Consider the following 27589-nt stretch of genomic DNA (forward strand, 5'->3'; position numbering starts at 1 on the left):
TTGTTGTTTTTAACTTTTCTCCGTGATCAATAGGCACCGGGTGGGGTGGGGCCGTGGACCAACAATTCCGCGAAAGTGCCAAAAATTTCCTTCGGTACAAAATTACGATTTCCTACTATCGGCAACTACAAAACTAATTCCTACCCTTACTTGTTAACACATGTCGGCCCAAAATTACACGTGAATGAATCCCAGCCATTCAAATTATCTGAACGGCTGAAGAGAAAAAACAAACTTACAGTACAAACGGGTATGCTGCACTTCCCCTTAACCCCTGCGTCCTGGTGCGTGTTCTCAATCCTACCTTTCTTTCCAGAGTTTTTCTGTTTAAACCGCGCACTTCTCTTTGTTCACTCCATATTCTAAATTCATCCCAACTTCTAATTCAAATTTTCATAATTTCTTAGAAAACCCTACTATCTTCCTAAATTACCCTTAAATATACACATAACAGAAAATAAATAAATAAATAACTCATCAACCTCACACTCCACACCCCACACCCCACACCCACCTCAATATCACATTACTTAAAGGGATAAAAACACTGTTGTCAAATATGTAGCAGCATTACTTTATTATTATTTTTTTCCCAGATAAAAACACCTTTAACACTACAACTCTCTCTGCATTTGTAGAGCTGCACTGGATACAGATGAGAGTTGGGGAAGAGGAGCCAACTTTGCTACCAGATGCAAGATGGTCCCCCTGGATTCCAGTAGTGTAGAAGCAATTAATTTACCACACACAATGCAGAAAAGATTTTCATGCCAAAATTCAATAGCAAAAGGGAGTAATAAATATTGGTCTTTGCTGAGGCTAAACCATATTAGATCAGGAAAATATTCTACGAGTGTTCTTATAATTTCGATTATCCCGTTATTAGTGGCTATCTTGTGGATAAATCAATATGTAGGCAATTCATCTATACATTTTAGCTTGTAGTCAAATTTTGATGTTTTTACTAGTAATTGGGTTCTCAAAAAAGTGAAAATTCCATTATGAAATGGGCATTTAGAATTGTTCAGATGATTGTTGTGAGTTTATTCAGTCTTTGATTCTTAGATGGTATGTTGGTGTTGCACAAAGATACGAAGATCTATTTTCAGCTGTGGTTTTAGGCGTTGTTTAAACGGATTGTGCTATTGTTTGGACCTTTGGACTTTCACTGTTTTGTTTAACACAAATGTAAGCATTGAATCTATAATAAATAATTAGATGCAAGGAAAGTGCCCTGAACCCAAATTCGTATACTAGAAAATTTACGGATGTCCCGAACTAAAGCATTACTACATATACTCTTTCCATTGAAAGATTCCTCAAATAATTTTATTTAAGGGACGACCTTTAGGGTACCTTATAAATTTTTTTTCAATGATCCAAACCATCTATTTTTTAAGTCTACATTCATATATCATCCTCACAAAAAATTAGACAAATTGAAAACCGTTTGGACATCCAATTGTATCCCACAAAATCAATGAAGACGGTGCTTCAAGAAAGTACTAAAATTTCAATAACACAATTGAGTGGTCATATGATATCGGATTCAGGTGATTTTTTGTAATGATTATCTAAAATATAGACGGTTTTGATTAGTGAAATACAATGTGGAGTGGGCATGACAAAGGTGTCCCTTAAATAAGTTAATTTGAGGAATCTCTCAATAAAAGCTATATATATACACACTATTGACTTCTTATATAGAGTGACTGTAAATAATGCTGCCATTACATTTGACCATAACTTAAGCACACTGGTGGTGGGTGAAGGGGGGTTTTTGTTGTTGGGTAGGAAGGGGTTTTAACTTCCCGGAAGTTACGTCATTCAGCTGCATGAAGAGCTGTAACGAGTGACAAACAAAAACGTACTATGAACAATTCAAGCAGACGCAAAGAATGCCAATATATTCACAAATCAAATTAATAAAACAAAGCTGCGATATGTTTATAATATATAGGCATATAAAGATGCCCTAAATAAGAAAAAGACCTAACTACCCTTATAAGACTTGACTCAAATATATTTTAGATATATACCCTTTTTTTTAATTAAAAAACATTCATATTTAACACTAGCCTCTCTGCACGCGCTTTCACGCTTGCGAAAGGCATTTTTTTTTTTGTCCGCTTTGAGCCCCCTTCTCTGTCCTCACAGTTTTGTTTCTGGGAACTCATGAGCAACTTTCTAGTGGGTCACCCATCCTAGGATTGCTCTAGCCCCAACTTGCTTAACTTCGGAGTTCCCATGACTCCGAAGCTAGTGAGCTCCCAAAAGGACTCGTGCTAGATGGAGGCGGGCATGTACATATAAGGCACATCACCCCCTCTCTGTTGGTTGATGTGGGATGTTACATTTACCATATTATCCTCATTTAATTAATAATTTTAATGCTTAATGTTTAGATTAACCAATGGCATTTTCTGATATTTTGAATGTTTCACCATTCTCTGCCTTTTGCTTTATATATATAGATTCAGGGTCGTTGGCTATTGACCCCACCCTTACTTGTTAACCCATGGCGACGTGCAAAATTACTATTCTGCCACTCAATTAAAATGAAGAGGAGTTTAGCAACTACACACCATATATATTTTATTTTTTTGGTCATAGCAGCAACATACCTTTAGTTGCTGCAAATTACAAAACAGGACAAAAGGTAATTTACATCAACATCCTGTAGTTGCTACAAATTACAAAGACGACAAAAAGACAAAATTTGTAGCACCATCAGCTAATTTGCAGAAACATCCTTGTAGTTGCTACAAATGACAAAATTCTCTTGTCATATCTTTTATGCTTTTTTTTGCACTCATCTTTTATGCTTAACTCCAAAAGATCAATAGTGCGACGTGCAGTTCAAGCCATATTCAAGGACTTTTGGGACTCTAAAAATGGTGGATAGAGACCATTTAGAGCTTTAATGAAATATTCCAAGGCCTTTCACCAAAAAAAAAAAAAAAAAAAAGGAAATATTCCAAGGCCTTTCACCAAAAGGAGGGCTTTACACTGGGAGGGCTCTATTTATAATGTAATTTGGTTTATGTGAAATTTTTTTTTTCATTGTGTTGTGTTATTTTTTTTTTTTTTTTCAGAACATTTCAACCAAAATTTTTTTAAAAAATTTGGACTAAACTTTGAAAACTACATTTTCTTTGTTAATGTATGTAATGTTTTTTTTTCTTTCTAATATATTAGGAGCAGCTTCCTCCTCATACGGCACACTAAACTTGTCTTTATCAGCCAGCTTTAAAATTGAATCTCTCATGCAAATTTGTTTCATGGGTTGATACTCTAAGGGGTTGTTTGTTACACAAACTTTACTTAGATTAGTTGGACTAAATTTAATTTCATGTTTGTTTCATCTAATTATAGTCTTAAATGAGATTGCTAATACTAGGACTACCAAAAATACATCCTTAGGAGGGAACTAATAAACCCATGTGGAATAGGAGGATTAACTAGTTTCATGCTCACCAATATATAAGATGTATATATATTATATTATAATATACATATATACACATAATATATGAAGTACCGTGTTCATTGATTTTGTAGGACACAATTGAATGTCGAAATGGTTTCCAATTTGTCTAATTTTGTGTGAAGATGATCTATGAATGAAGACCTAAAAATAGATGGTTTGGATCATTGGAAAAAAAAAAATTTATGGTACCCTAAAGGGCATCTCTCAAATAATTTGAGGGATCTCTCAATAGAAGGAGACTTTGTATATATATATATATATATATATATATGTACACAAACACGTATATTAATATTATAACATATCCATATATTATATATATACATATATAAATAAATGTACACAAACACGTATAGTAATATTATAACATATCCATATATTATATATTATAATATACCCATATATACACTATATATTATATACATATATATATTATATGTATATAATATATGTATATTTATTTATTTAATATATTATAATATACATATATACATATTTATTATATATTTATATAATGTCTATAACATATGTATATATCTGTGTATATATATATTATGTATAATATTTATACTTTGAAAAATAAAAAAATATAGTCATAGTCTAAGCATACACACCAAATGCAAGATAAACTTAGACCAAGTCAAGACAGTCTCTAAGTATAGTCCATGTTAAACAGTCGTGTGTAAGTGTAACAAATGAGATATTGAACGTTAAAAACAATGACCTTTTGACAGCAATTTTTAAAAGTAGCCTCTATGTTACTTTTCAAAGTTACTTTCAAAAGAATTAGAAATGAGTCTTTAATGAATTTTTTAAATTTCCATAATACCATGATTAATTTTTAAAATTATATCGTCTGCCACCACCATTATCACCTCCACCTTCATCACCGCTGCCATCACCATCATCACCTCCACCACCATCAACTCCACCTCCATCTCCATCCCCACCTCCACAACCACCCCCACCACCTCCTCCTCCTCCATCTCCATCTCTATCTCCACATTTATCATCACCACCACCACCACATGATTAGTGTACATAACATTTTTAATATTATGTATATTTTAGTTATTATTCACAGTGACAACAATTTTATATTAAAATTTACCAAACAATTTTGACACAATTTTTTATAATAACAACATTTGGTTATCAAATATGGGACTGCTTTACTTTACAACTAATTATTTTTAAAATACAGCAGAAGCTACTTTTTAAAAAAGTGACAGTAATTCCAAACTAACTAGCCATTAACACGCTCTGCTTTGGTCGAACCAATTTGGAGGCCTTTTTCCCACTAGTTTTGGCACCCAGGTCTTTTACTTTTACTTGTACACCAAGGCTCGGAAGTTTTGGCACAGAAAAAAGCCTCGGAAATTGGACAGCAACTTCGGCTTTGGTTTCACACTGTACAAAAATGCCGGGAGCTGCACGAGTTGACCGGAGAAGCATTGTCCACAAGTTGAGTTGGTTTTTTTTGGTTTTTTGTTTTGGGGTAGAATTCACTGATGGTGATGGCTCGTAATGTGCTAGTTGGATTACAAGTCACAAGTGAGTATTTCAAACGGGTCAGAAATAAAAACGGGTGGGTATTTCAAACGGGTATAATTTGAGTCTATTTAATTTGTTAAAGATTTTGAGTTGTTGGATTTATCCTACGGCTGAGGTGAAGTTGGTCTTTACAGGTCCTCATCTTTGGTCTTTCGGTGAACGATACTATTTAAAAAGAGAGTAATGTTATTTAGACACACAACATTGACCACCTTAACTGACCACCTTATGTGGCAACTGATGTGTTATGCCATGTCAATTAATGAATGTCGCCATGTCAATTAAAAAACAAATTAAAAAACCCTAGCATTCCTAGTGAGTGGCCTCATGGTAGCATTCATTAATTGACATGACATGACACATCAGTTGCCACATAAGGTGGTCAGTTAAGGTGATCAATATTGTGTGTCCAAATAGCATTACTCTTAAAAAGAATACCAAACATGCTGTAACTTCGTTTATGGTGAACTGAGAGTTGAATACGACGTCGTCGTCTAAGGCGCCAAGCCAACACATAAGATGACCCGCTGCACCTTTCCGCATTATCTCATATCTGAAAAGGAATGGCTTCGCCTTTGCCTTCGTCTCTCCATCGGCTCTCACTCCTCTTCAAACCTTCATCACCTCAAAACCACCGCCTCCTTGTAACCCCGACCCGAACTTTCTCGGTTCGAATGCCGGGCGGGCCAGACCGGGTTCTTCACCCGGCTCGGAAGGCTTATCAAGGAGAAGGCCAAGAGCGACGTAGGGAAGCTCTTCTCGGGATTCTCCAAGACTCGCGATAATCTCGCTGTCATCGACGAGCTCTTGCTCTACTGGAATCTCGCTGACACTGATCGAGTCCTCGACGAACTCGAAGAGGTTTTTCTTCTCTCCTTGTTTGTTTCTCGAGAAAAAAGAAATGCTTTCGTGGAAAATCTGATTATTTCTGTTGTTTTCGGTTTCAGGCTCTGCTGGTATCGGATTTTGGTCCAAAAATCACAACTAAGATTGTGGAAAGTTTGAGGGAGGACACAGTTGCTGGGAAGCTGAAATCTGGAAGCGAAATAAAGGTAATGTTAACAATTGAAAAGCCTTTTATGTTCATAGCAACATTGGCAGCATTTGAACCTTAGTTTTTTTTATTTAAATTTTTATGATTTTAGGCTCCAAAAATTACCCAACTTTGCCCCATATTACATAATTAGGTAAATAAAACAAACTTGAGTGGAGGGTCCTGAATTTTCTGATCAATAAAATTGAGTGCTCGTTAGTTGATTATGAAATTTAATGTGGCGCTATCTGAATTGGGTTGTTTGTAGGAAGCATTGAAGAAGAGTGTGCTGGACTTGTTAACTACAAAAGGGAGCAAAACTGAACTTCAACTTGGATACAGGTACTGCTCTTTTCCGAGTTTTAGAATTTTTGTCAATTTCTTTTTGATATTATGTTCAATGTTGGAATTTTTGTTGTGTTATCAGGAAACCAGCTGTGGTTATGATTGTTGGCGTTAATGGAGGTGGGAAGACAACATCTCTTGTTAAGAGACCTTTTGATATCCAACCCATTTAATCTGACAGCATGCATTTTTGGCGGAAGTTTACTGTAAATGAACTGAACTTCAAGTTTAAGGGAATTTTAAACAAAATTCATAGTGACATTTCCATTATATAAATCCAGCATTACAGTATTTTTTTTAAAAATATACTTTTTAACTATTGTCATGCTGTGGTATAATGGTTGAGGACCCGTAAATCTGATGATGATCTGATAAACTATCCTAATGCAGGAAAGCTGGCTTACAGATTGAAGAAGGAAGGGGCCAAGGTGAGAATTTGTCTTCTGTTCGTTGTCAGTGCAGCACTGGATTATGAGGACTGGTTACATCCAAGAAAAGTGTATCTATTTCATGGCTTTTCTGGTCTAAATTGCATTGTGGTTTGAAATTGTGCTAGGTATAGATGGCAGCAGGGGATACATTTCGAGCAGCTGCCTGTGACCAGCTGGAGATATGTGCTGAGAGGATGGGGTGTGAGATTGTTGTGGCTGAAAAAGAGAAGGCTAAAGCAGCATCAGGTAGAGAACTTAATGGAAGAGATGGATGAACTCATATTTGCTTTCCTTTTCTAGTTTTGTTTTGTCTATAAGAATTTAATTGACATGGTATAACTACTGACATATAGTCTTAAAGTGCTTTCTGAATAGTTATTTCTCAGGCTGTGAAAAGAGGGAAAGAACAAGGTTATGATATTGTCTTATGTGACACCTCTGGACGTAAGTTTGTTGGAAAACCTTCCAGGCTTAGCTGTTAACATTGTGAGCTTAGCTGATTAATTGCAGTTGGACCTTTTGTTTATAATTTTAGGTCTGCACACTAATTACAGCTTGATGGAAGAGTTGATTGCATGTAAGAAAGCTGTGAGCAAAGTCATTCCTGGCGCTCCTAATGTAAGCTGTTGGACACTTTTTGTGATCTTTCTATTATCAAATTCGACAATCTAGGCGTGGGAATGCACACTTCCCCATTGAACAGAATAATTCTGAGTAGACTATGCTCTCAAGCCATTTGGTTAGTGGTGATATTTGACTGTATACTTTATGAAAGGATCATATCTTTAGAGAGTAGAAAGTTGGGAACTTATGTGCATGGTACATCCTACATGCTTCACTGTTATCTTCTCATGTATCTTCATTACTTCTGTGCATTAAATCTATACTTCCATATTTCAAATACTCTATTTTATGCTATTTGTGACACAATGGCACCTGGTTCTTTCAATTCTTTGATTTGTAAATTAGTCTATTCATGCCTGCCACTACCATATCTTCATATGATCATTGAAGATTGCAAAGAGGAGCTTAAAATCTTTAGGTCTCTCTCTCTTTGATCATGATAGTTGAGATATTTAGTAACTCTTCCAATTTCTTACATTTTGTCTTGTGAGACCATGTTTTGTATGTGTGCCTAATATTTTTCTTTTAAAAATATGCAGGAGATCCTACAAGTTCTGGATGGGACGATGGGTTTAAACATGCTTCCGCAAGCAAGAGAATTCAATGAGGTAATATTCTTATCCTTCACCTCCTGGATTATTCTACTTTTGTCAGAACATAGATTATTGATTGATTCTATTTCTTTGTGCAATTTGTTTCTCCACAATAGATTTGTTAAGTGTGTTGATTCTTGACAAGTTGACATTATAAATATTGTGACAGATTGTTGGGATAACTGGTTTGATATTGACAAAACTTGATGGCTCTGCTAGAGGTGGCTGCGTGGTAGGTTCAAGTCTTCTGTCCCATATCATTTTCAATTTATTCATGAGTTGATATATTGGCATAGCTTCTGCTATTCCAAGACTTAATTCTCATATTGTCTTCTTTTCTTTTCAAATAATTCACTAATCCTAAGATTGTATCTTATTTTATTTTAGGTCAGTGTGGTAAATGAACTTGGCATCCCTGTAAAGTTTGTGGGTGTTGGTGAAGGTGTAGAAGACCTCCAACCCTTTGATGCGGAGGCCTTTGTTAATGCCATATTTTCTTAACCCTGAAGGATGGTGAGTGTCACATCAATTGACTATGTTATTCTGATCCCAGATGTTAGGGATTTTTATCAGATGCTTTTCTCTCCCTGTAGAGAATTACATAATCCCCTAAGTCTCTGTGTGCTGGCTGCGGGTCCTTGTCCAGCCGTATAAGCAACTATTTAATTTGATTGGGGAAAATGAGGTCAGGATGAAACCTCACACGTCGAACCACACATTTAGTCTTCAGATGATCAGGATATTACTTGCATACTGCTCATATGGCAATTTTACTTTCCGGTATCATATTGCTGCTGTTAGATGAAACTCGACTAGAATTGATGCAAAGTTGTGAAGCCTTGAGCTGCACGGCGGTTGCTGCTGTATAGGATTGAAGCGTGGTTCTAACCCTTCACACGGCACTGATAGAGAGACAATTTCAACTCCAATTGATTAATTGAACGGATTCTTCTTGTCCTTGTAATTTTTTTTTAAGGGAAAAACTTATCGAAGTCTCCAATGCATGCATTTGAGTGTAATATCCCTGCATCTTTGCTTCTCTCCAATGGTTTGATTGAGTGTAAGTTATTTCGCTGGCAACAAGTTTAGGGGTTCTACTTGGGTACCTCATTTCCTATATTCTGTCATAATTGTGTTATAGAAAAGTTCTTAATCTCCAGATTCATACTTTGGCAACGGGCATGTGATAGAAGGTTAGCACAAGCAGTGTAAGCCAACTTCCTAGTTTTCGTGAGTTTGAACTTGAACCATCAACTGTCACCCCTGCCTATAAGCGAGTTTTGTTGCAAAGACGAGAAAAATAAAATAAATAGATAAATAATGTGGCTAATGTAATGTAAACTACGTACAATAAACTTTGTAAACCATGCAGTAACAGAAATCATTCAGAATTTACGACCCAAACTTTTACGTGCCAACAACATCCATCCTCTCAACTCTCTCCGCCCTCCTCCATCCTTTCTCGATCTCACTGCCTCAGTCCCGCTCATATCCTCTTCCCACTCTCAGATGATCAGATCTCACTGAGCTTTCATCAAAGGTAAGAAATCTATGATTGAATTGATGGCTTGCTCTGCACTAGAATTAAAAGTGTATCAACATTTCTCTCGTCTCATAGAGAACAAAATGGAAATCATGTCACCACCGACAAGTGTGTGTGATATGTCGTTTTCCTTGCTAAATGCATGTTTGAGCAATGAGTTTTAAGTTGCCAGCCACAATTACTCCTTCCGTATTTATTTTCATTAAAATTCCAACATACGTAATTAATTTGTTATGTTATGCTTTGTTGTCTAGATGTTAAAAATGTCAAGGAACTTCTGATGACGATGATGTTGTTATTGTTATTGATTTGATGGATGAGGAGATTTCAATGGGCAACCGATCAACAACAATATTTTCCAAAACTAGTTGGCAACTATGATAAGCGAACTTCATATTTGGACTGGGTTACCCTTATAGTGTTGCCCAGATGAAACATAAATACCATCTTTTGAGACGAACTTATAGGAACTATTGGAGCGGGTTGGAATCCAACTTTAGGAACTATTTTCTAATAAGGTCATTGAATAAGGACCTGTTTTTCAGTTGTTAAACCAGATATGACGAGATGAGATGAGATGCACAATTCTTATTGAAGGATCTTATTTCAAAGTGGCTATACATATGGTCATAATATATCGAGCCAGTGAGTGGCAGTCACAAAAAATGATAATAAGATGTGCCATAGAACGGACCCGTACAGGTACGAATTGGGGGTGGACCTAAATACAGAAATATTTAAGGTCCAAATCTATAATTTGGCAGCAGGCATGTGATAGAAGGTGGCACGAGCTGTGTAAATCAAGTCCCCAGTTTTCTTGAGCTTGAACTCTAGCGCTATCACACTCAGATTTCTTCCACTTCGCACAACAGATGCATCAACTATCACCTCTGCCTGTAAGTCCCATTGCAAAGTTTTAAAAAAAAAATGAAATGAAAAATGTGAAACATGCAAATTATATACAATCAAGAGCGTAAACTATGTAATACTCGAAATCATTCGGATTAAAAAAATGGGAAAAGTATAAATATTTCTCTTCTGATGTCATGGTCGATGCTGAGTTGCCATTTAGCTTATCCCACCTTATTATGAAGCTTCAGTCCGGACACTACATGAAAAATTCCTAACCGATATTTAATGACAAATTGAATGTCTGTTTAATTTCTGGACATATTTGTCAAAGTCTGAAAGCATTGTAATAAAAGATGCAAGGGCCATTATTGTGTAAAAAAGAGCTTTTGGGGTTCAAAACTACTACCAGCCTAATTCACTCGAGGATAATAAGGCTTCAAATATACCGCAACGTTCAGAAACTTAGCTCAGCCTGTATGTTACATATTTTGGCCAATTTCAGTTTGTACCAAATTCTGTGGTAAAGCAATTCCATACTGGCATCTTAAGAAAATGGTTTCAAAGAAAAGCGAGCTATCACTTTTTTGATTAGTAATAAAGTTTATTAACAAAAAGAGGAATGACACAAGTACATGAAGTGTACATCTTGTGTGCAAGAGGCAAGAAAAGCAGACCCTTGAGCACAGAGAGGTACAAATCCCTCATAAGTGCCATCACCTAAAGTGGAAGGTACAATCACAGTCCACAAATTACAAATTTTAAGTGCCAACAAAATCCTAAATCCTTAGTTTTTTCTTTAGTCATTCAATATCGTTCAGAATGCCTTAGAATACTATTCAATGTCCAAAGAAGACATCTAAACAATCTTTAGTACAGTTTATGGGGATTGATACCATTTCATTCAATATATTTGTTTTCATTTGCATCAAACTTGATAAAACAACAGTTAAAGGAGACAAGTCTAATTCTGAAGGACTCACATTCTTTTTTGCGCTGGCGAGGTAAGAGATGCTTAGTTCCCCTAGAAAAATTTCCTTATCCTTAGCCATGACTGTTCTAGCACAAGCTATGGACACAGCCTCAGCAACAGCAGCAACAGCTCCTCCATGAAATCCTGCAAAGAAATTCTGCAGATTCATGAACAAAACATCATTACATTTGTTAGATTTCCAAGACAATGAACAAAAACAAAAAGAAAATTAACCTGAAGTTCACCAGCCTTTTCTTTTATCAGAAATAAAAGAACAATTGGAACAGAGGTCAATTCAAATACAAGTTGAACATCAGTGAGCAAATGGGTGGTAATTTGTTAACAAAGTTAATAACTTCTGAAATTGGGTCCAAAAAAGCATCTTGCTTTGCCTTGCATAAGATGAAAGTCTCAACCAGACAAACTAATACAATGGGACTAAGCCAAGCAGGCATACATACAGCTCCGTTTAGTCAAACCCAGATTAAGAAACGATCAAAATTGAATTCAATTGAAGCCAACCCAAAAAGTGTCCTATTCCCTTCCTCAAAATTTCCCACTTTTGGGGCAGAAACTACCCATTTCTAATTTTTCTCAGCAACCAAACAGAAGAAATGAAAAGCACAAATTGAGAAAACAAAGAGCTGAGAGAAGAAGCAGGGAAAGATAGATTACAATAACAGCAGGTTTCACAGAGACGAGGCAGGTGACATGGCCGCGTGAGATGTGTAGGGGCTCGAGGAGGTCACGAACGAGGTCAGAGTAGGAATCTTTTTTAGCATCGAATTGATCTGGGACATGGCCTGAGACCCCCACGCCTATGAGAAATTGCAGCACATTGTTTACGTCTTTCTGAGAAATGTCCCCTGAAATTTTAGCTGTGGAAGCGAAGCTCTCCGAGATATCAATGGAGGGTTTGGCCATCTTTGTCTTCTTCCTTAACGTCTCAAAATCAAAGGCGTCTATGCCGTACGTATGTGTCACCCGCTAAATATCTCTAACCAAATTTCTAATTAGAATCTGTAGTTGATAAAATATATATATATATATATATATATTTTTTTTTTTGGTCTTACAATTTTAATGGTAGAATACTCGTATCCGTACATACCGTACATACAGTTAAAGTTTGAGTCTTATGTTTTTCCTTTCTTGAACAAGAATATAAAACCTTCTTTTTGGGTTGGGAGTTCCACAATGTTAGAATAAGCATATGTATTTATTTCAAACCCAATTTTGTTTTATTTTTTGTTATATTAGGCAAAATTTATTGATTCTAGTCGTAGCTCATTTTCCTACTCTCACTCACTACTCGGGTAATTCCAAGAACTTTTTCAGAATCAAATTTTGTATGAAGCAAAAGGCCACAAAAGCTTTAAACTTCGTGTATATGTTATGTTGAGGTCTACAAATTTGCAAAAAGTGAAAGATATCAAGCTCAACTTCACTCTTTGCACACATGAACCAGCCCCCGTCCATAACTTTAAGCCAAGTTGAACAATTACCAAAGTGAAACAAAAGAAAAATGCATTATGTTGACAGATAATAAAAATATCAGCATTTTTTACTGGGCTAAGTAGCTTCACGTCCCCAAAAACCTTGAACTAGTGGCCACTATGCACATATTTTTAACGTCAGTCATTGAAAGAGAATGTGGCATATTTATAATTCAAGTCCTCCATTGTGGAAGGGGCACTTGTGCTGTCAAATAGTTGGCTGCAAAATGATGATTGATCTGCAAGACACAGAAAATGAGGAGGTTAGGGCAGAAAGGAAAAGGATAAAGCAAATTTAAAGATCAAAGATAAAAATAGAGTTAAATAGTCTTGCAATTTCGATGCATAGAAGTTCATACAACTGCAAAGCAGCATGTGAAGAAAAACAGCCCTACTTGATACTGCAAACCCATAAATTTATTTTGTAAATTTTTTTCTTCTCTTCTCATCTTTGGATGAGTTTCCCTATGATTCAGAAAGATGATGTCCTATTTATCTCAAATGTGCAGATACTCAAATTCAATCACATTCGCAATTTATACCAATGAAAAGCTATAGAAGGAAAAAGAACAAGGAGCTAGCAAAAGGGTTTTAATGTCATCTCCTCATCTACCTCTCCTTGAAACCAAATGAAGCTAAAGATGAGTTAATTGCTGTCCTTAAAAGACAAATTGACACTCTGCAACTTCCTGGATCAACTGGCATGTTCCGTATCGTATCGTAATCTACTTTTTACTGTTTTCTGTAACAATTAAGATCTAAGCAATGCCTCCTTACAAACAAGAAAACAGAACCTACCTATCTAATAAACAGCATCACTCCCTAGAAAATTGCATGCATATGCTAAACGACTGCTCTTTGCAATTTTACCCCATTCAGAATCCAACATGACATATTCCTACACGCCCAAGGAAACTAGCTTTAGTAGTGCTGAAAAATACAATTTCTTTTAATTTGTTTAAGACGTTTGAAAGCATGTACCATGTAAACAGTTGGCAGAAGTGATACTCACTGAACATATCATGAAGTTAAAGGCTGTCTGATGATGGAGCACAAAATATTCTGATAAGACACTCTTCATGGAGATAAGGTCCTAGAAACGGCGCTGGCCGAATCCCATTCAACATCAAATGCATGTTCCAAGCGTTTTTCTACAGACTTCATGACAGCAGAATCCCCAAACTTCTGAGACCTTGGAGGAGAATGAACCATGCTACTGGAATTAGTTTTACCACATGGACTTAGACCTAGCAAGTGGGGGCTGTTTCTGAAGTTATTGCTAATTTCTTTTGAGCAAACACTGTCACCATGATTTGCTGCATTGACACTTTTTCTGGAAACTGAATGCCGTCGTTTTCTTATGATAGATGGAGATTTCTCAAACGTCCTCGCTGCACTTCTCAATGTGGAATCTGGACTGTTACAATCAACAAAAATTCTTGTATCGTGACTTGTTGGAGTGCAAAAAGAAACTGAACTACATTCTGTCTGGATGTAACTATCTGTACTTGGGAATTCACCATTTTCCAAATAAAATTCCACATCCTCGAGTTGGAATGGCCTGTAGCACAAGCCACCATGGCTTGAATTCTTTGAATTCACAGGAGCTCCACCATCCATCTTTTTCTCATAAGCTTCATTAACACAATGAAATTGTTAGATTGACCTTTAATCTTAAATACATCCTCCCATATAATTAATCTAACATACATTACCTTGAGGTCCACTAGAGGATTCATACAATCCCTGAGCAGTAACTGGGAGAACTGGTTTGTTGATAAAATAACCAGCTGTTCTCTTACAACCAGGAACACCTAAGCCAGCATTTAAAGAGGCTTGTGGTGGTCTAGGAAGTGGTCTGGAAGGCAACAAATAGATAGGATCACTGGGTTTATGGTTCCGCGTATGTGAAAATGGGAAACCCAGATAATCAGGAGCAGTATTGCAAATGTTGTTGTAACGATTATTAGCAGTCACATTATGAGAGTCCCTCAGTCTGCCACAGTTACTAGAAGTTTCTTGGCATTGTTCAATATTTAGACCACATGCAGCTGCAGCTCTGTCGTAAAATACGGTTCTAGGTGGTGTTTTCATCATTTTGTTTGCAGCGGCCCACCAGCAATTTCTTTTGTCAGAAGATTGCATTTGGCTTTCCCTTCTATTTGCAGTTCCGAGAACCAGATTCAGGTCCAGTGAACAGGTTTCCACATTTCTTTCCATGTTAGCTTTCTGATCAAGGCCTTGCTTTACCACCTCACGCTTTCTGCATTCTGCTTTTATATTTTGAGTGCCCATATCAGAAGTATGAGACGAACGGAGTTCTAACTTCTTCTTCACTGAGGAGTTCCAATGGTTTTTAATTGAATTTTCGCTCCTGCACATCAAAAGAAGTTCCTTCATAGCCCAAAAGGAGAAAAACTGAATTACTCTCTATTACTCTATCTACTTCAACTAGTTAACAGAAAGATATTCCAAACTGAATATAACGACGCCAGTTTCCTCTTAAAGTTATCAGGTCTGACATATCATGTGTTTACCAAGTATGAGAATACATAATTGACTGCATTCATCAACATGTCAACTCACCATTAGATTTGCAAGCACATAATGAAACAAACAACTGTAAAAGCTAGTAAACTGCACGAGGACATGCTCTCTCCAAACAGTAAATACTGCATCTATGGAGGAACACCCTACAAAGCAATTAGTAATGATTCTCAGAAAATCGCAGGGCACGTGCACCAAACTTAACATGTATGTGATTGGCCAATTAGAATTACCAGGAAAATATCTATAAAAGAGAATATCAAAACACCTTTCCATCTAAGGGAATAATTTATCAGCTGTTTAATTTCTCATTTTGATAAAGAAAAGTGAAACTTTCCTTAGTTATAATCCGCTAAGTAAAATCTTCTACCTTCCGTTAAGAAACTTTGCTATTTCAGCCCACTTGTTCCCATAAACCTTATGGGCCTCAATGAGAGTCAGTTCCTCTGCTTTGGTCCATGCAGTTCTTTTTATATCTGGATTTAAATGGTTGTGCCACCTGAACCAAAAATCAATCGCAAGCTTCAGTCTATACATAATACATGTAGTCTTTCTGGAGTTTGCAGAAGAAACGAAATGAAAAAGGGGTTTCCTTCAAAGACACATCACATCAGTGAATTAACCTAAAAAGTAAATGACTGACAAATCAGCGATTAATTAACCACCAAAAAAAAAAAATTATAAAAGAGGAAAGATAAGGGACTAGTTGTATTCACTGAAGTTCAATAAGTCTCTCTCACTAGTTGTATTCACTGAAGTTCAATAAGTCTCTCTCAACATTGCTTGCCGATACAAATATAAATAAGAACAGAGAAGGGACTAGTAATATGTATTGTCTGAAGTTCAACAAGTCATCGAGTACCTCTCTCGACATTGCTTGCCTATGCGACCTGGCAAGGACTTTGCTATTTCAGACCATTTCTTGTTGCCCTGCTTCGCGACCAGCTCAATTATTAGATCATCTTCCTGGAAGTTCCAACAAAAATAAGTCACAACCATATATTACGAGCATCGTTAGAAGTTTAAAGAGAATTAATGCAATATTAATTCACCTCCTTGGACCAAAATCCTTTAACAAGATCAGGATTGAGAACTTTCTGCCAGCGATGAAGGCACTGAACATCTGTTCTGTCAGGAACACATTCAGCTGCAAAGAATCTTCAAGTTTGTCAAACCAACGTTTGAAGAGAGATGGAGAGTGATATACACACGTACATCTAGAGGGAGAGCGAGGTCATTATAAATTTAATATTGGTAGCCTATACATCTTCCTCCAAAGCTCAAACAAAACCAACTTAAGAAAAAAGTGATGGAGCTTTGTTTCACAGGATCTAAGAAGTCTTTTAGTTCTCAAAATTTAATGAAAAGCAATTGAAGCTAAAAAAACCAAAACAAAACTCATAAAGATATGAAAAAGAATAAAGTCATATGCAGATACACACCAATCTTTTTCCAGTTTCTGCCATTGAACTTTTGGACAGCATGGGCTAAAATTTCATCCTGTAAACAAGACATCAAGAGGCATACATTCATTATTTGATATAGAAAAACTTGAATGTCAAGCAATCAAAAATTAACTATGCTAACATAACCTAAAGTTTCTCAAGCACAAACCAAAATAAGCACCAAAATGTAACAATTATTAGAATACATGACATCTTCTTTCCCCAACACACACAAAGCTAGAAGTCCTACATGTACAAACTTTCTGTACTCAGCTTAAATCACTCAGAACTGAATGGTACAACTACCAATAAACACAAAAGGGCCATCTTTATATTTCCTATTCACTTATCTTTCTAAGAAGCTACAAATAGCACTCGTAACTATTCAAATAAACCATACAACATCCTCTACTGACCTCCTCCTCTGTCCAGCCGCCCTTTGTTGATCGTCTTATAGGACCAGCCATTCTCCTAAATATGCACACATAGTTAATAACTTCTAGGTCATGCCATGTCATAACATAAGGATTCAAAATTCATAAATTCTATAACAAAACAAAAATGGTAATGCATAATTGTTTTCAGCAGCTTTTTATGCTCCACAAGAAGATAGCAATAATAAAGGAACATACATCTATTCAGCTTGGACAGGCTGAGTTCCTCATCGTAACGAAAAACCCAAAATTAAAATCAACATCATTTTATTTCCCTCAAGAATTCTCGGAAACAGAAAGGCATACAATTTGCACCACTGAACTATGAGAATTCACAACCACACTATTATCTGAAAAAAGGATTATTATAATACAAAGTTTACAAACATAGCTAGAGTTCACTTATGCACAATGCAAAGATGAAAAGAAAGTACAAACCCTTGCAAAGAGGCTAGATTGAGAACTGCATTATCGCAAGTGCTACCAGATACTGAAGGGCTCAGAGAAACCAGACCCTCCTCTTTCAGATTACCATCAAATTCTTTAACTTGTACCATGATTTTTCTTCTCTCTCAAAACCCAAATTCTATTGGATACCAACTTCTTTAATGAAGCTTTCAATTCCAAGCACGAACTGCAAGTCCCACTCATATAATAAACCCAAACCCACCTGATAGAATTACAGGAAAAATAAATAAATACAATAAAGGATTTGAAAGACACTGACTTTTAGTATTTAAGAGTCAAGGCTCAAACATTGGGACACAGTGAAGAAAACAAAGGATCAAAAGCAAAATCAACGGAAACGTTAAGTTCTGAAAGAACCCAAAAAGAGTTTGTTTTTATGAAAACGCTCTCATGATCTGTGAAAGCACTGTAACGGCTAAAAGCAATGCTAAAAATGGGGGAAAAAACAATTAAATATGAGTTGGGTGGGATCAGAGGGGGTGATGGGTTTGGAGAAAGCCATTGATGGTTGACGTGAAAGCTTCGGTTTTTCAGAGAGAGAGACAGAGTTAGAGAGAGAAAATTCGCGGGAAAGTGAGAGAAGGTGAGAGGGTAGGATCACAGAGAGTAGAGTCCAATCCAAACAGCACTGTAATTTATGACATGTTTAAAACTTTCCATGATTGTTCCATGAACTCTTTGTAAAAGGCCTTCAATTCAAGTGGTGGACTTTAAAGGAAACTCCTACAAGTCGGTTCTCAAAATTTTTGTCTATTGGGCCAAAATCTGACGGTCCAAATTTTCATGGCTTCTTAACTCAAGCCCAAATGTGAATCTGAATCAACATGTTAATTAGTTTAGTAATCAAGCGCAAGTTATCTAATCAAGTCCAAAAATCTAATTTATTGTACTTTTTTTATCCCTAAAATACCTCCAACTAAATCATTATTGCATTTTTTTATATTAATATAGGAATTAATTTGGAAACCTTTTTTAAATTTAACAATAAATTCAGATTTAACATACCTAATCAGTTTATTTAGTACAAAAATGTTTATTTATTTATTTATGAAGTATAAGTGGTTAATGATCTATTATATTATTGTTTTATAAATATAATAGAGTACATACAATTTTATGTTGAAAAAAAATAACGTACTTATTACTTCTTCTATAAAAAACAATGTACCTTTTTTTTCTCTAATTAATGTGTCCACTTTTTTTTCTCTAAATAATGTACTTACATTTTTTTTTTCTAAATAATGTACCTATATTTTCTATTTAAAAAATGCGATATTTGTATTATTTTTATAAGTACATTATTTATTGGATAAGTAATTTAGGGGGTTTTTTGTTTTTATACAATTTTTTAAAGAAATTGTCGATAGGTTAGAGGGAGTAGTGCCAACCAAAAGAAATGAGGTGTTTCATATGCTATTAATAGGAAGAATTAATTATAATTAAGGCAGTTAATGACATGATTGAAAATAAATATGAAGGTAAATGTCATGTATAGTAATTTAGTTAATAATACTAGGAAAAATCTTACATGGCATCTTGTTTTAAATTTGAGATTTAAGTAAAGGCTTAAGAGTAGTTAGGTATGTATCTAGGATATAATATTTGGAAGGGTTATGTTGGAACAACCCTAATTAGTTTGGTGGCAAGTTTTGCTTCAAATATAAATAGGTTTTAATCACCAAGTAGCTGCTTGTTTTGAAGTACTCTCCTACCCTATAAAAGGATTTTAATTCATTAAAAAATAGTGATATATATATATTTTTGGTGTGGTAGTTCTATGTCAAGTATTTAGATAGGTCACACGATAATACCTTAATGTCTCGTGACATGCTCAAAAATTCATTCAAATATAATAAGGTAAAATTCACACATAGGTATATTAAGATTCACACAATGATACTGCAAGGTTCATATTTGACCTAAGTCTCTATGATCCTTTCTTTATTATGACTCAAAATGTTATATATATATTAAAGCTTTTTACAGTATATCTTACATGGCAGGATATGGAATAATTTGAGTTAGATACATGTCATGAATAACAAAAAGAAATAGATATATAGAGAGTAGGTGAACCAAAGTGATAATGATTCATCAGTGTTGTCGCCACACGTAAAGATTGATTTGTAATGCAGTTCCAACCAAATCATCACCAAACTCAAATTGACATAAAGGGGAGAAATGAAAGTGACATGTCGTAAGAGTAGAAATCTACAATTACAAGCCCCGTCAACTTCAACTCTGCGGGGGGGCCTTTTGGTAAAAGTGGTAAGAAAATACTTACTATTTAATATAACAAGTCAGAAATTCGTCGTCTAATTGTCGCATCAACTTCTTACAAAACTGCACCAGTCGTGCACTGCTCTGGTTAAATCACTCACACCATCTTTTCCCCTTCTTCTGCCTCAGACTCTTCCTGTGAATTGAATTTCGTCCAAATTCCAAACCAAACATGCCTCTGGGAACGCTTGAAGTCGTTCTCGTTGAAGCCAGAGGCCTCAAGAAAACTGATTTTCTCTGTAACTTTCTCTCTCTTCCCCTGTAATTATATGTTATGAATCTTGAATTCTTCACATTAATTTCTGTTGGTAATTTTATGTATGTCATGAAATATGAATTTTGGGTTGCTTGGTTGTTTTCTGATTTACCATCTGTAGATCTGAATTCTTTGCTTCTTATATCAGCTGAGCTCAATGTTGTCAATTTCAAGGTTTGATGATGACCATGTTTTTTCGTTTCTGCATTTTGTGGGTGTAAAAATCAAGTTGAATCTTTGATGAGTACCCTCAAAAGTAAAGAAATCGATGAATTTTGCTTAAACCCTTTCCATTGATCCACTTTTAAGTGATGTAGAAAAGATCTTACTTTTCACTGGTGTTTTTCCTCGACCCATCTGATCTTTATGTCTAATTCATTTTTGTTTTTGTTTTTTGATATGTGGGTGTTTTGGGTTTAGTTAATATCCGGCCACTGTTGGTATCAATTTTATTTTTGAAAAAAAGACATGATCTTTATGGCATATAGCAGTCCATCTGATCATCATTTCCTCATTATTAATTCTGAGATAAATATAAAAAACATATGTAGGTGTTTGGCAGAGTCAAGAAGAGTCTTACTTTTTCTTTTTTTTTTCTTCTTCTTGTTGGGATGAATATAATACATTTTCAAAAAAGCCAGTTTAACTGTGATCAAGATTCTGTAAGCTGCGCTTCGTCTATTGATACAGTTCATTATAAACACGATATTCACTTTTAAAATTTATCTGCATTAGATTTCTGAATATGCTCATGTATGTCATGGGTTGACTGCTTTGTGGCAGCTAAAATTGATCCCTATGTCGTTTTCACTGTGAAGACCCAGGAGAAGAAAAGCAATGTGGCCAAAGGTAACAGTGTTCTAGCCATATTTCATTGTTTGTGCACATTCCCATCCAATTGTTTTAACTTTTGGGTGAGCTATATGTGTTAAGTTGCGTGCGTGCAGTTTTGAATGAACTTTGTTATTAGAAACATTGTACATGCAGGGCAAGGAAATGAAGCAGAATGGAATGAAAGCTTTTTGTTCACAGTCTCGGAGGATGTTTCGGAGCTTCGTTTGAAAATAATGGACAAAGATACCTTTACTGCAGACGACTTCGTTGGGGAAGCAACGTGAGTACTAATTTGTCTTTGTGATTTCATTTGTATAGAGTCACGTAAAAGTTATTTCGACGTTGTTCTAGTGTTCTCTCTGGTTAAATTAAGTAAAATGTGTTCTAATTAGATGTGTGATTTATCTATGGCGTCATGCAGCATTCCTTTAGAGCCATTGTTCGCTGAAGGAAGCCTTCCACCAACTATGTACGATGTTGTCAACAAGAACCAAGATTATCACGGAGAGATCAAAATTGGACTCACGTTCACTCCCGAGCCTGAGGTATTTTATATTTTACCTATCGAACTTTAACAGAACTTTTATTCTTGATTGGATTAGAGTTATTGTAGTCAGGAGTCAGCACTCTATTGTGTGGTTGTTGGTGGCTGTGTTGAACATCACAATTAACACAATGTTACACTACATTTTTAGTGGCTGTGAATCAATCGATCTATAAATCTGTTGTTGCAGAGAAGCAACTTTCGTTCCAGAGACTATGCTGCTGAGGAGAACTATGGTGGATGGAAAGAATCATCTTTCTAGGAATGGCCTTGTGTTTTACAATGCAATGTATGATGCTCATTTAGCTGCTTGGCATTGGAATAAAGAGCATCAGTCCTGTTTGAGTTTCCCTTTCCGTGTAATCCAGTGTTTAGACTGATATTTTTGTTCCTCAACCTATTTAGTGGACTCAAATATTCAGTTAAATTTACTTGTTTTCACATAGGAGATGTTATTTGCACTCTAAAATTCAGGCGTATACTCATGCGACCTTATTTAAGGCTCCCCCAACAATGATTTTTATTTTTTAAAAGATCAAGTTGCTTGCCCCACCAAATGCACTTTCAAACTAAGATTACGTGATTAAAAAGATTAGCGAGGAAGGAAGGATGAAAGGAAGGATGAAAATAGTTGGATATTACTTGGTAAGAGAGAGAAAATCCAATTTGATGGTTTTAATTTCAGTTGGTTCTCCTTCCTTAGCTGTCTTTTCAACATAAGGGTAACATATGTATTGAAACTTTCATTTAACAAGGGGTTAACATAATCAGCAAAAACTTGTTAAAGAAAGTTCTAAATTCAAATCTCATGGCAAGATATTTTCATAAAAAGAAATTTGATCATCAGTGTTGGTTAAAGATTTTGTATTCGAAGACCTGTTTTAGTTGTTTGTGTGTTGGGCTTCATCGCGACCCACGTACAAGTCCAAAGTGGAGAGCTCACTTACTGCAAATTTATGTTATTACGGTCTTAATTATTGTCGATTAAATTTCGGTGGGTTATCCGTTGGCACTTTTCTTTGATTATAGTCAATCACGTTCTCAACAAATTTGTAAATGAAACCAAATGTGCCAAAATGCAATTAGTATAGCCGCTGCTATACTTGATTTTTAAATTTTTGTTTAAAAATAGTATAGCCACACTAATAACAAGGGGGTCCTTTTTTATGTGTATGAATAGTATAGCCGCCCGGCTATACCCAGCGTTTTCTGTTTTTTTAAAAAATAGTATAGCCGGGCGGCTATACAGTTTTTTTTATTCTTTTTAAAAGAAAATGGCATTGCCGCCCCCAATCTACCCCCACTAAAGTTGCCATTTTTCAGCATTCTATTAAAATCAAAGAAGAAGAAAGAAGGGCAAAATCGGAACTAAAATAGGAAAATACAGAAAATAATTTTATAATAATTTACTATTAATATAGGAAGCAACAGAGGCATCATCGTCGTCATCAGCGAAGATTCAGAGTCAAAGTCTCTCAAAAGCCCGAGAGAAAGCCTTCTTCCGTTCTTCTTCGCCTTCTCAATTCTCTCCATTTGTTTATCAAAAACCCATCTCTATCTCTTCGAAACCTCAAATATTTGTATTTATTGTTTTACAGTTTTGTCCGAAAGTCTCGGCCTTTTTTACACCATTGCCATAAAAAATAAAAAAAACCCTAGCCTCACTTGTAGCTCAAAACCCAATTCATAGCTTCGCAATAGCTCTCCTGTATGAAAATGGGTATTTTGTTCAAAACCCTAGCCTTGTTTCCTTTATTGTTTCACCATTTCTCAGCAACCAAACAGAAACAACCAACAACAACAAAAGGAAATGGGTTCATATTCTCACTCTGCCTGATATTAAAGCAAAGCGTTCAGTTCTACCTTCGAATTTCTTCTCCTGCTTCTTCATCATCATTGCTCCGTAGCTTTGCTGTGATGCCAGTTCCGCGACGTCGTTTTATGAAACCGAGTAAAAGATTTTCCAGCCGAAACGTATTTTGAGACGTGGGCGACTAATCGCAATAGGGGTCTCTTCCTTTTACTGGTATAGTATAGCCGCATGGCTATACTTGTTTTAAAAAATAGTATAGCCGCACGGCTATACCCTTTTTAACACGTGCACGCCAAGTCGCACTAGAGGTTTTTTTTAAAAATAGTATAGCCGCGCGGCTATACTCGGTTATATATATATATATATATATTAAAAATAGTATAGCCGAACGACTATGCCCGATTTTTCTGTTTTTTTAAAAAGTATCGGCGCCGGGCTATACCCAGTATTTTTTTATTTATAAAAATATAGGCGCTCGGCTATACTGAACTAGGCGGGTTCTCTTTTTAATATGTATAAAAGTATAGCCGAGTGGCGATAACCAAATTTTTAAAAAAAAAAAAAAAAAAAGTATAGCCATGGCTATACTCAATTTATATATAATTAAAAAAATATAGCCTCGCTGCAATACTGTTTTTGACATGTGGGCACCCAATTTCTTTTTTACGTGTAAATAGTATAGCCGGCCGGCTATACTCGGTTTTGCTGTTTTTTTATAAAATACCCTCGGTTTTGTAAATGAAACCAAAGATGTGCCAAAATGTAACAAATGTGCAATTAGCAACAAATTATCTGGCATTTTCTAAAAAGGTAAAAAGTAAAAATTTATAGCAATTAGTTGTTTTCCTTAATTAACAGATTTTGATCGTGCTCTGTACATGCCAGAATAATATATGAGAAACGGATACGCGTCTTCTCTCCACGTTTTATGGCGGGACTAAGAGTTGAAAACGATGACATGTCGTATTATTGAACCCAACATCAGGAACCTGTCGTCTCTTAATTAGTCTTTATATGCAATAAAAAACGTCCTAGACTTTGTATCTTCTCTCTCTCTCTCTCTCTCTCTCTCTCTCTCTCTGTGTTTTGTTCATAGTTTCTTCCAATCCAAACATGCCTCATGGAACGCTCGAAGTCCTTCTTGTCAGTGCCAAAGGCCTCCACAACAATGATTTTCTCGGTAACTCTATATATACATCTCTCTCTCTCTCTCTCTCTGTGTTTTATATGAACAATATTGGATCAATAAGATTATTAATTTAATCTATGAACGCCAATATTGTTCTTATATTAATTGACACATGAGAAATGATTTCTGGGTTGCATTGCATTGTTGCTTTCTGCTCGATCTCAAATCTGAATTCTTAATTTGCTTTGTGTATATATTTCTTAATCCCTAGCTACATGATTTTTTTTTTTTTTCTGGGTTTTCATGAACATGTTTTCTCATGCATACATGTATGTTTGTGATTGTAAAATGTTGGATCTTTGATTGATCAGTACCAGCAAAACAATCCCTCTTCATTGATCGGTAGTAATTTCAAGTCATTTATAAAGTATCTATCTATTTTTTTCTTCCCTGGTCCTGTTTTTCCTCATCACTATATTGTTTATGTCATCTAATTGGTTTAATTTTCTTTTTTGATATATATATATATATATGTCGGTATTTGGCTTCAATTATCTTGTAATTGATCCAGACAGGGGCGGTGACGCTTCTTCCCCTTTTTCAACCCTTTGAACATGTATAAAAACATAACCAACCCATAATTTGAAGTTTGTGTGAATAATAAAGGACATGATCATCTACTGACATCATCAGTTTTTTTAACTTCTTTATGATTGTTTTAAGTACTCTTCTTCTAGTTAGCTGATTTCCCTTTTTTTATTTTTCTCAATTTTCAATTACAGCTAGGCCTTTTTATGTCACTGTCACATTTTGTGAGCAGTGTAAACAATCATATATTATATATGTGTTTGGTGGGGTTAGGCATTGCCTGTAAATAGTTTGATATAATATGATGTTTGATTATATATATCTGCATCATGGGTTGAATTGAATGCTTTTCATGGGCAGCTGACATGGATCCCTATGTCATTTTGACTGTAAGGACCCAAGACAAGAAAAGCACTATCCTCTCAGGTACAGTTTCTTTTTAGCTAGCCATATCTTTCTTATTTATAATTCCATGCATTTGTTTCAACTTAATTTTGGGTTAAATTGGTTTTCAACCAATTGTGTTGTAATTGAAAATGTTGTACATGCAATGCAGGGCAAGGATCTGAGCCAGAATGGAATGAAACCTTTTCATTCAACGTCTCCGACGAGGTTGATGAACTTCGTTTGAAAATAATGGACAAAGATAGCTTCAGTGCAGATGATTTTGTTGGGGAAGCAACGTGAGTTCTTTTCTTTTTGTCCTTTAATTTGTATAAGGTTTCTCATAAAAGTCTGCAGCTAGGCGAGCCCTGTTTGGTTCTTCAAAACTTAAGCTATTAGATGAAGTGACCCAACTGAACTGGTCTATATGGTTTTATTTATCAAACAACCTAGATTAGTGCCAAAAAATTCATAGTAACAAATGTGTATTTACTCGTTACAAAATTTGTGTACGGGTTATTAACAGATGACTCATTCAGTCACGGATCTCTCAACTTATTGACGATTGATTTTGAGTTAGGTGCTCGCATTCTAATACTTAATAGCTACTCTAACTTATCTTATATGGTCGCATGCAGCGTTCCTTTAGAGGCTGTTTTCATTGAAGGAAACCTTCCACCAACTCCATACAATGTTGTCAATCAAGAAAAGGAATATCACGGAGAGATTAAAGTTGGCCTCACTTTCACTCCTGAGGTAGATATTGTTACTCATCAATCAAAAGCTCACTGCTCCTTTGCTCCACTTTTTGGTAATTTGCTTTCAATCTTTTCATAGCTTTAACCTTTTCATAAATGTGTTTTGTTTATCGCAGGGAGGCAGCCATGGTTCTGGAGACTACGGTGGTGGCTCGGAGAGCTATGGTGGAAGGAAAGGATCATCACATAAAGGAGAGGAAAGCTATGGTGGTGGTGGTGGGGGCGGCGGCGCCTATGGTGGTGGTGGTGGCGATGGTTATGGTGGTGGTGGCAGTGGTGGCTATGGTGGTGGACGTGGAAGCGGCTATGGTGGTGGCGGTAGCGACGACTATGGTGGCGGTGGAGTCTATGGTGGTGGACGGGGTGGCGGCTATGGTGGTGGTGGTGACGGTGGTTACGGTGGTGGTGGTGATGGTGGCTATGGTGGTGGCGGCAGCGGTGGCGGCGGCAGCTATGGTGGTGGTGGTGGCGGCAGCGGCTATGGTGGTGGTGGCAGCAGCTATGGTAGTGGTGGGGGTGATGGCTATGGTGATGGTGGCAGCAGCGGCTATGGTAGTGGACGTGGCAGGGGCTATGGTGGTGGTGGTGGACGGAAAGAATCATCGGAAGCCGAGGAAAGCTATGGCGGATGGAACGAATCTTCTCACCGAGGATGAACTTGTGATTAAGAGTGTAATAATGTATTATTGATGACTTAATTAGCTGCATGGTATTAACTTGGGTAAAAAGAATAAAGAGCTTTGCTAGTCATGTTGAAGGGTTCCTTTTTGGTTCTACTTTCTGTGGCTCAACTTGTTTTTTTATTAGACTGAAATAACCAGTCAACTTTACTAATGGTGATTGCTTTCATCTTTGCTTTCACCCTCCCTCCTCATTATACCTAATTTCCATGATTAGGAGCATCTAATCACACCAGTTTCGGTTTGTTGCTACCCAAATTCGATTCAATGTAAACACCTGGCATGTGCTTTTTGAGTGTTTATTCCTTACTCAACACAATTCTTAACAAACAAGTTTTCAGCACCCATTTAATCATCCATAATATTAATAACTTGTTATGCATGTTACCATTGGGTCAAAATGGCCTGCCTATTTCCTTCAACTTCAGTTTAACAATCAAAGCCAACATTAAAATTCAATTGAAGAAACTCCTCTACTTTTGGAATCGATCTTTTCCT

The 27589-nt window shown here is 36.0% G+C and overlaps 4 protein-coding genes and 1 pseudogene across 4 annotated transcripts; 3 read left to right on the forward strand and 2 right to left on the reverse strand.

Annotated features, from left to right (window-relative positions):
* Nucleotides 5608-9150, forward strand: LOC18787606 (annotated as a pseudogene).
* LOC18786913 lies at nucleotides 10174-12445 on the reverse strand. Its single transcript, XM_007220076.2, has 3 exons — nucleotides 12111-12445; nucleotides 11446-11592; nucleotides 10174-10507 (listed from the first exon to the last, which is right to left on the reverse strand). Exons 1-3 carry the CDS (start codon nucleotides 12357-12359, stop codon nucleotides 10364-10366), a joined length of 540 nt encoding a protein of 179 aa, XP_007220138.2. The 5' UTR covers nucleotides 12360-12445; the 3' UTR covers nucleotides 10174-10363.
* LOC18786687 lies at nucleotides 14009-17914 on the reverse strand. Its single transcript, XM_020557396.1, has 8 exons — nucleotides 17802-17914; nucleotides 17340-17391; nucleotides 16921-16978; nucleotides 16531-16625; nucleotides 16341-16444; nucleotides 15849-15977; nucleotides 14647-15305; nucleotides 14009-14565 (listed from the first exon to the last, which is right to left on the reverse strand). The coding sequence occupies exons 1-8, from the start codon at nucleotides 17912-17914 to the stop codon at nucleotides 14009-14011; spliced, it is 1767 nt and encodes a 588-aa protein (XP_020412985.1).
* LOC18786040 (C2 domain-containing protein At1g63220) lies at nucleotides 20133-22234 on the forward strand. The gene is made up of 5 exons (XM_007218490.2): nucleotides 20133-20344; nucleotides 21145-21210; nucleotides 21349-21475; nucleotides 21617-21740; nucleotides 21930-22234. The coding sequence occupies exons 1-5, from the start codon at nucleotides 20278-20280 to the stop codon at nucleotides 21999-22001; spliced, it is 456 nt and encodes a 151-aa protein (XP_007218552.1). The 5' UTR covers nucleotides 20133-20277; the 3' UTR covers nucleotides 22002-22234.
* On the forward strand, nucleotides 24563-27067 carry LOC18785128 (glycine-rich cell wall structural protein 2). The gene is made up of 5 exons (XM_007219436.2): nucleotides 24563-24732; nucleotides 25630-25695; nucleotides 25826-25952; nucleotides 26292-26409; nucleotides 26528-27067. The coding sequence occupies exons 1-5, from the start codon at nucleotides 24666-24668 to the stop codon at nucleotides 27065-27067; spliced, it is 918 nt and encodes a 305-aa protein (XP_007219498.2). The 5' UTR covers nucleotides 24563-24665.

The sequence above is a fragment of the Prunus persica genome, chromosome G2 (assembly GCF_000346465.2).
Source record: "Prunus persica cultivar Lovell chromosome G2, Prunus_persica_NCBIv2, whole genome shotgun sequence".
In the NCBI taxonomy this organism is placed as follows: domain Eukaryota; kingdom Viridiplantae; phylum Streptophyta; class Magnoliopsida; order Rosales; family Rosaceae; genus Prunus; species Prunus persica.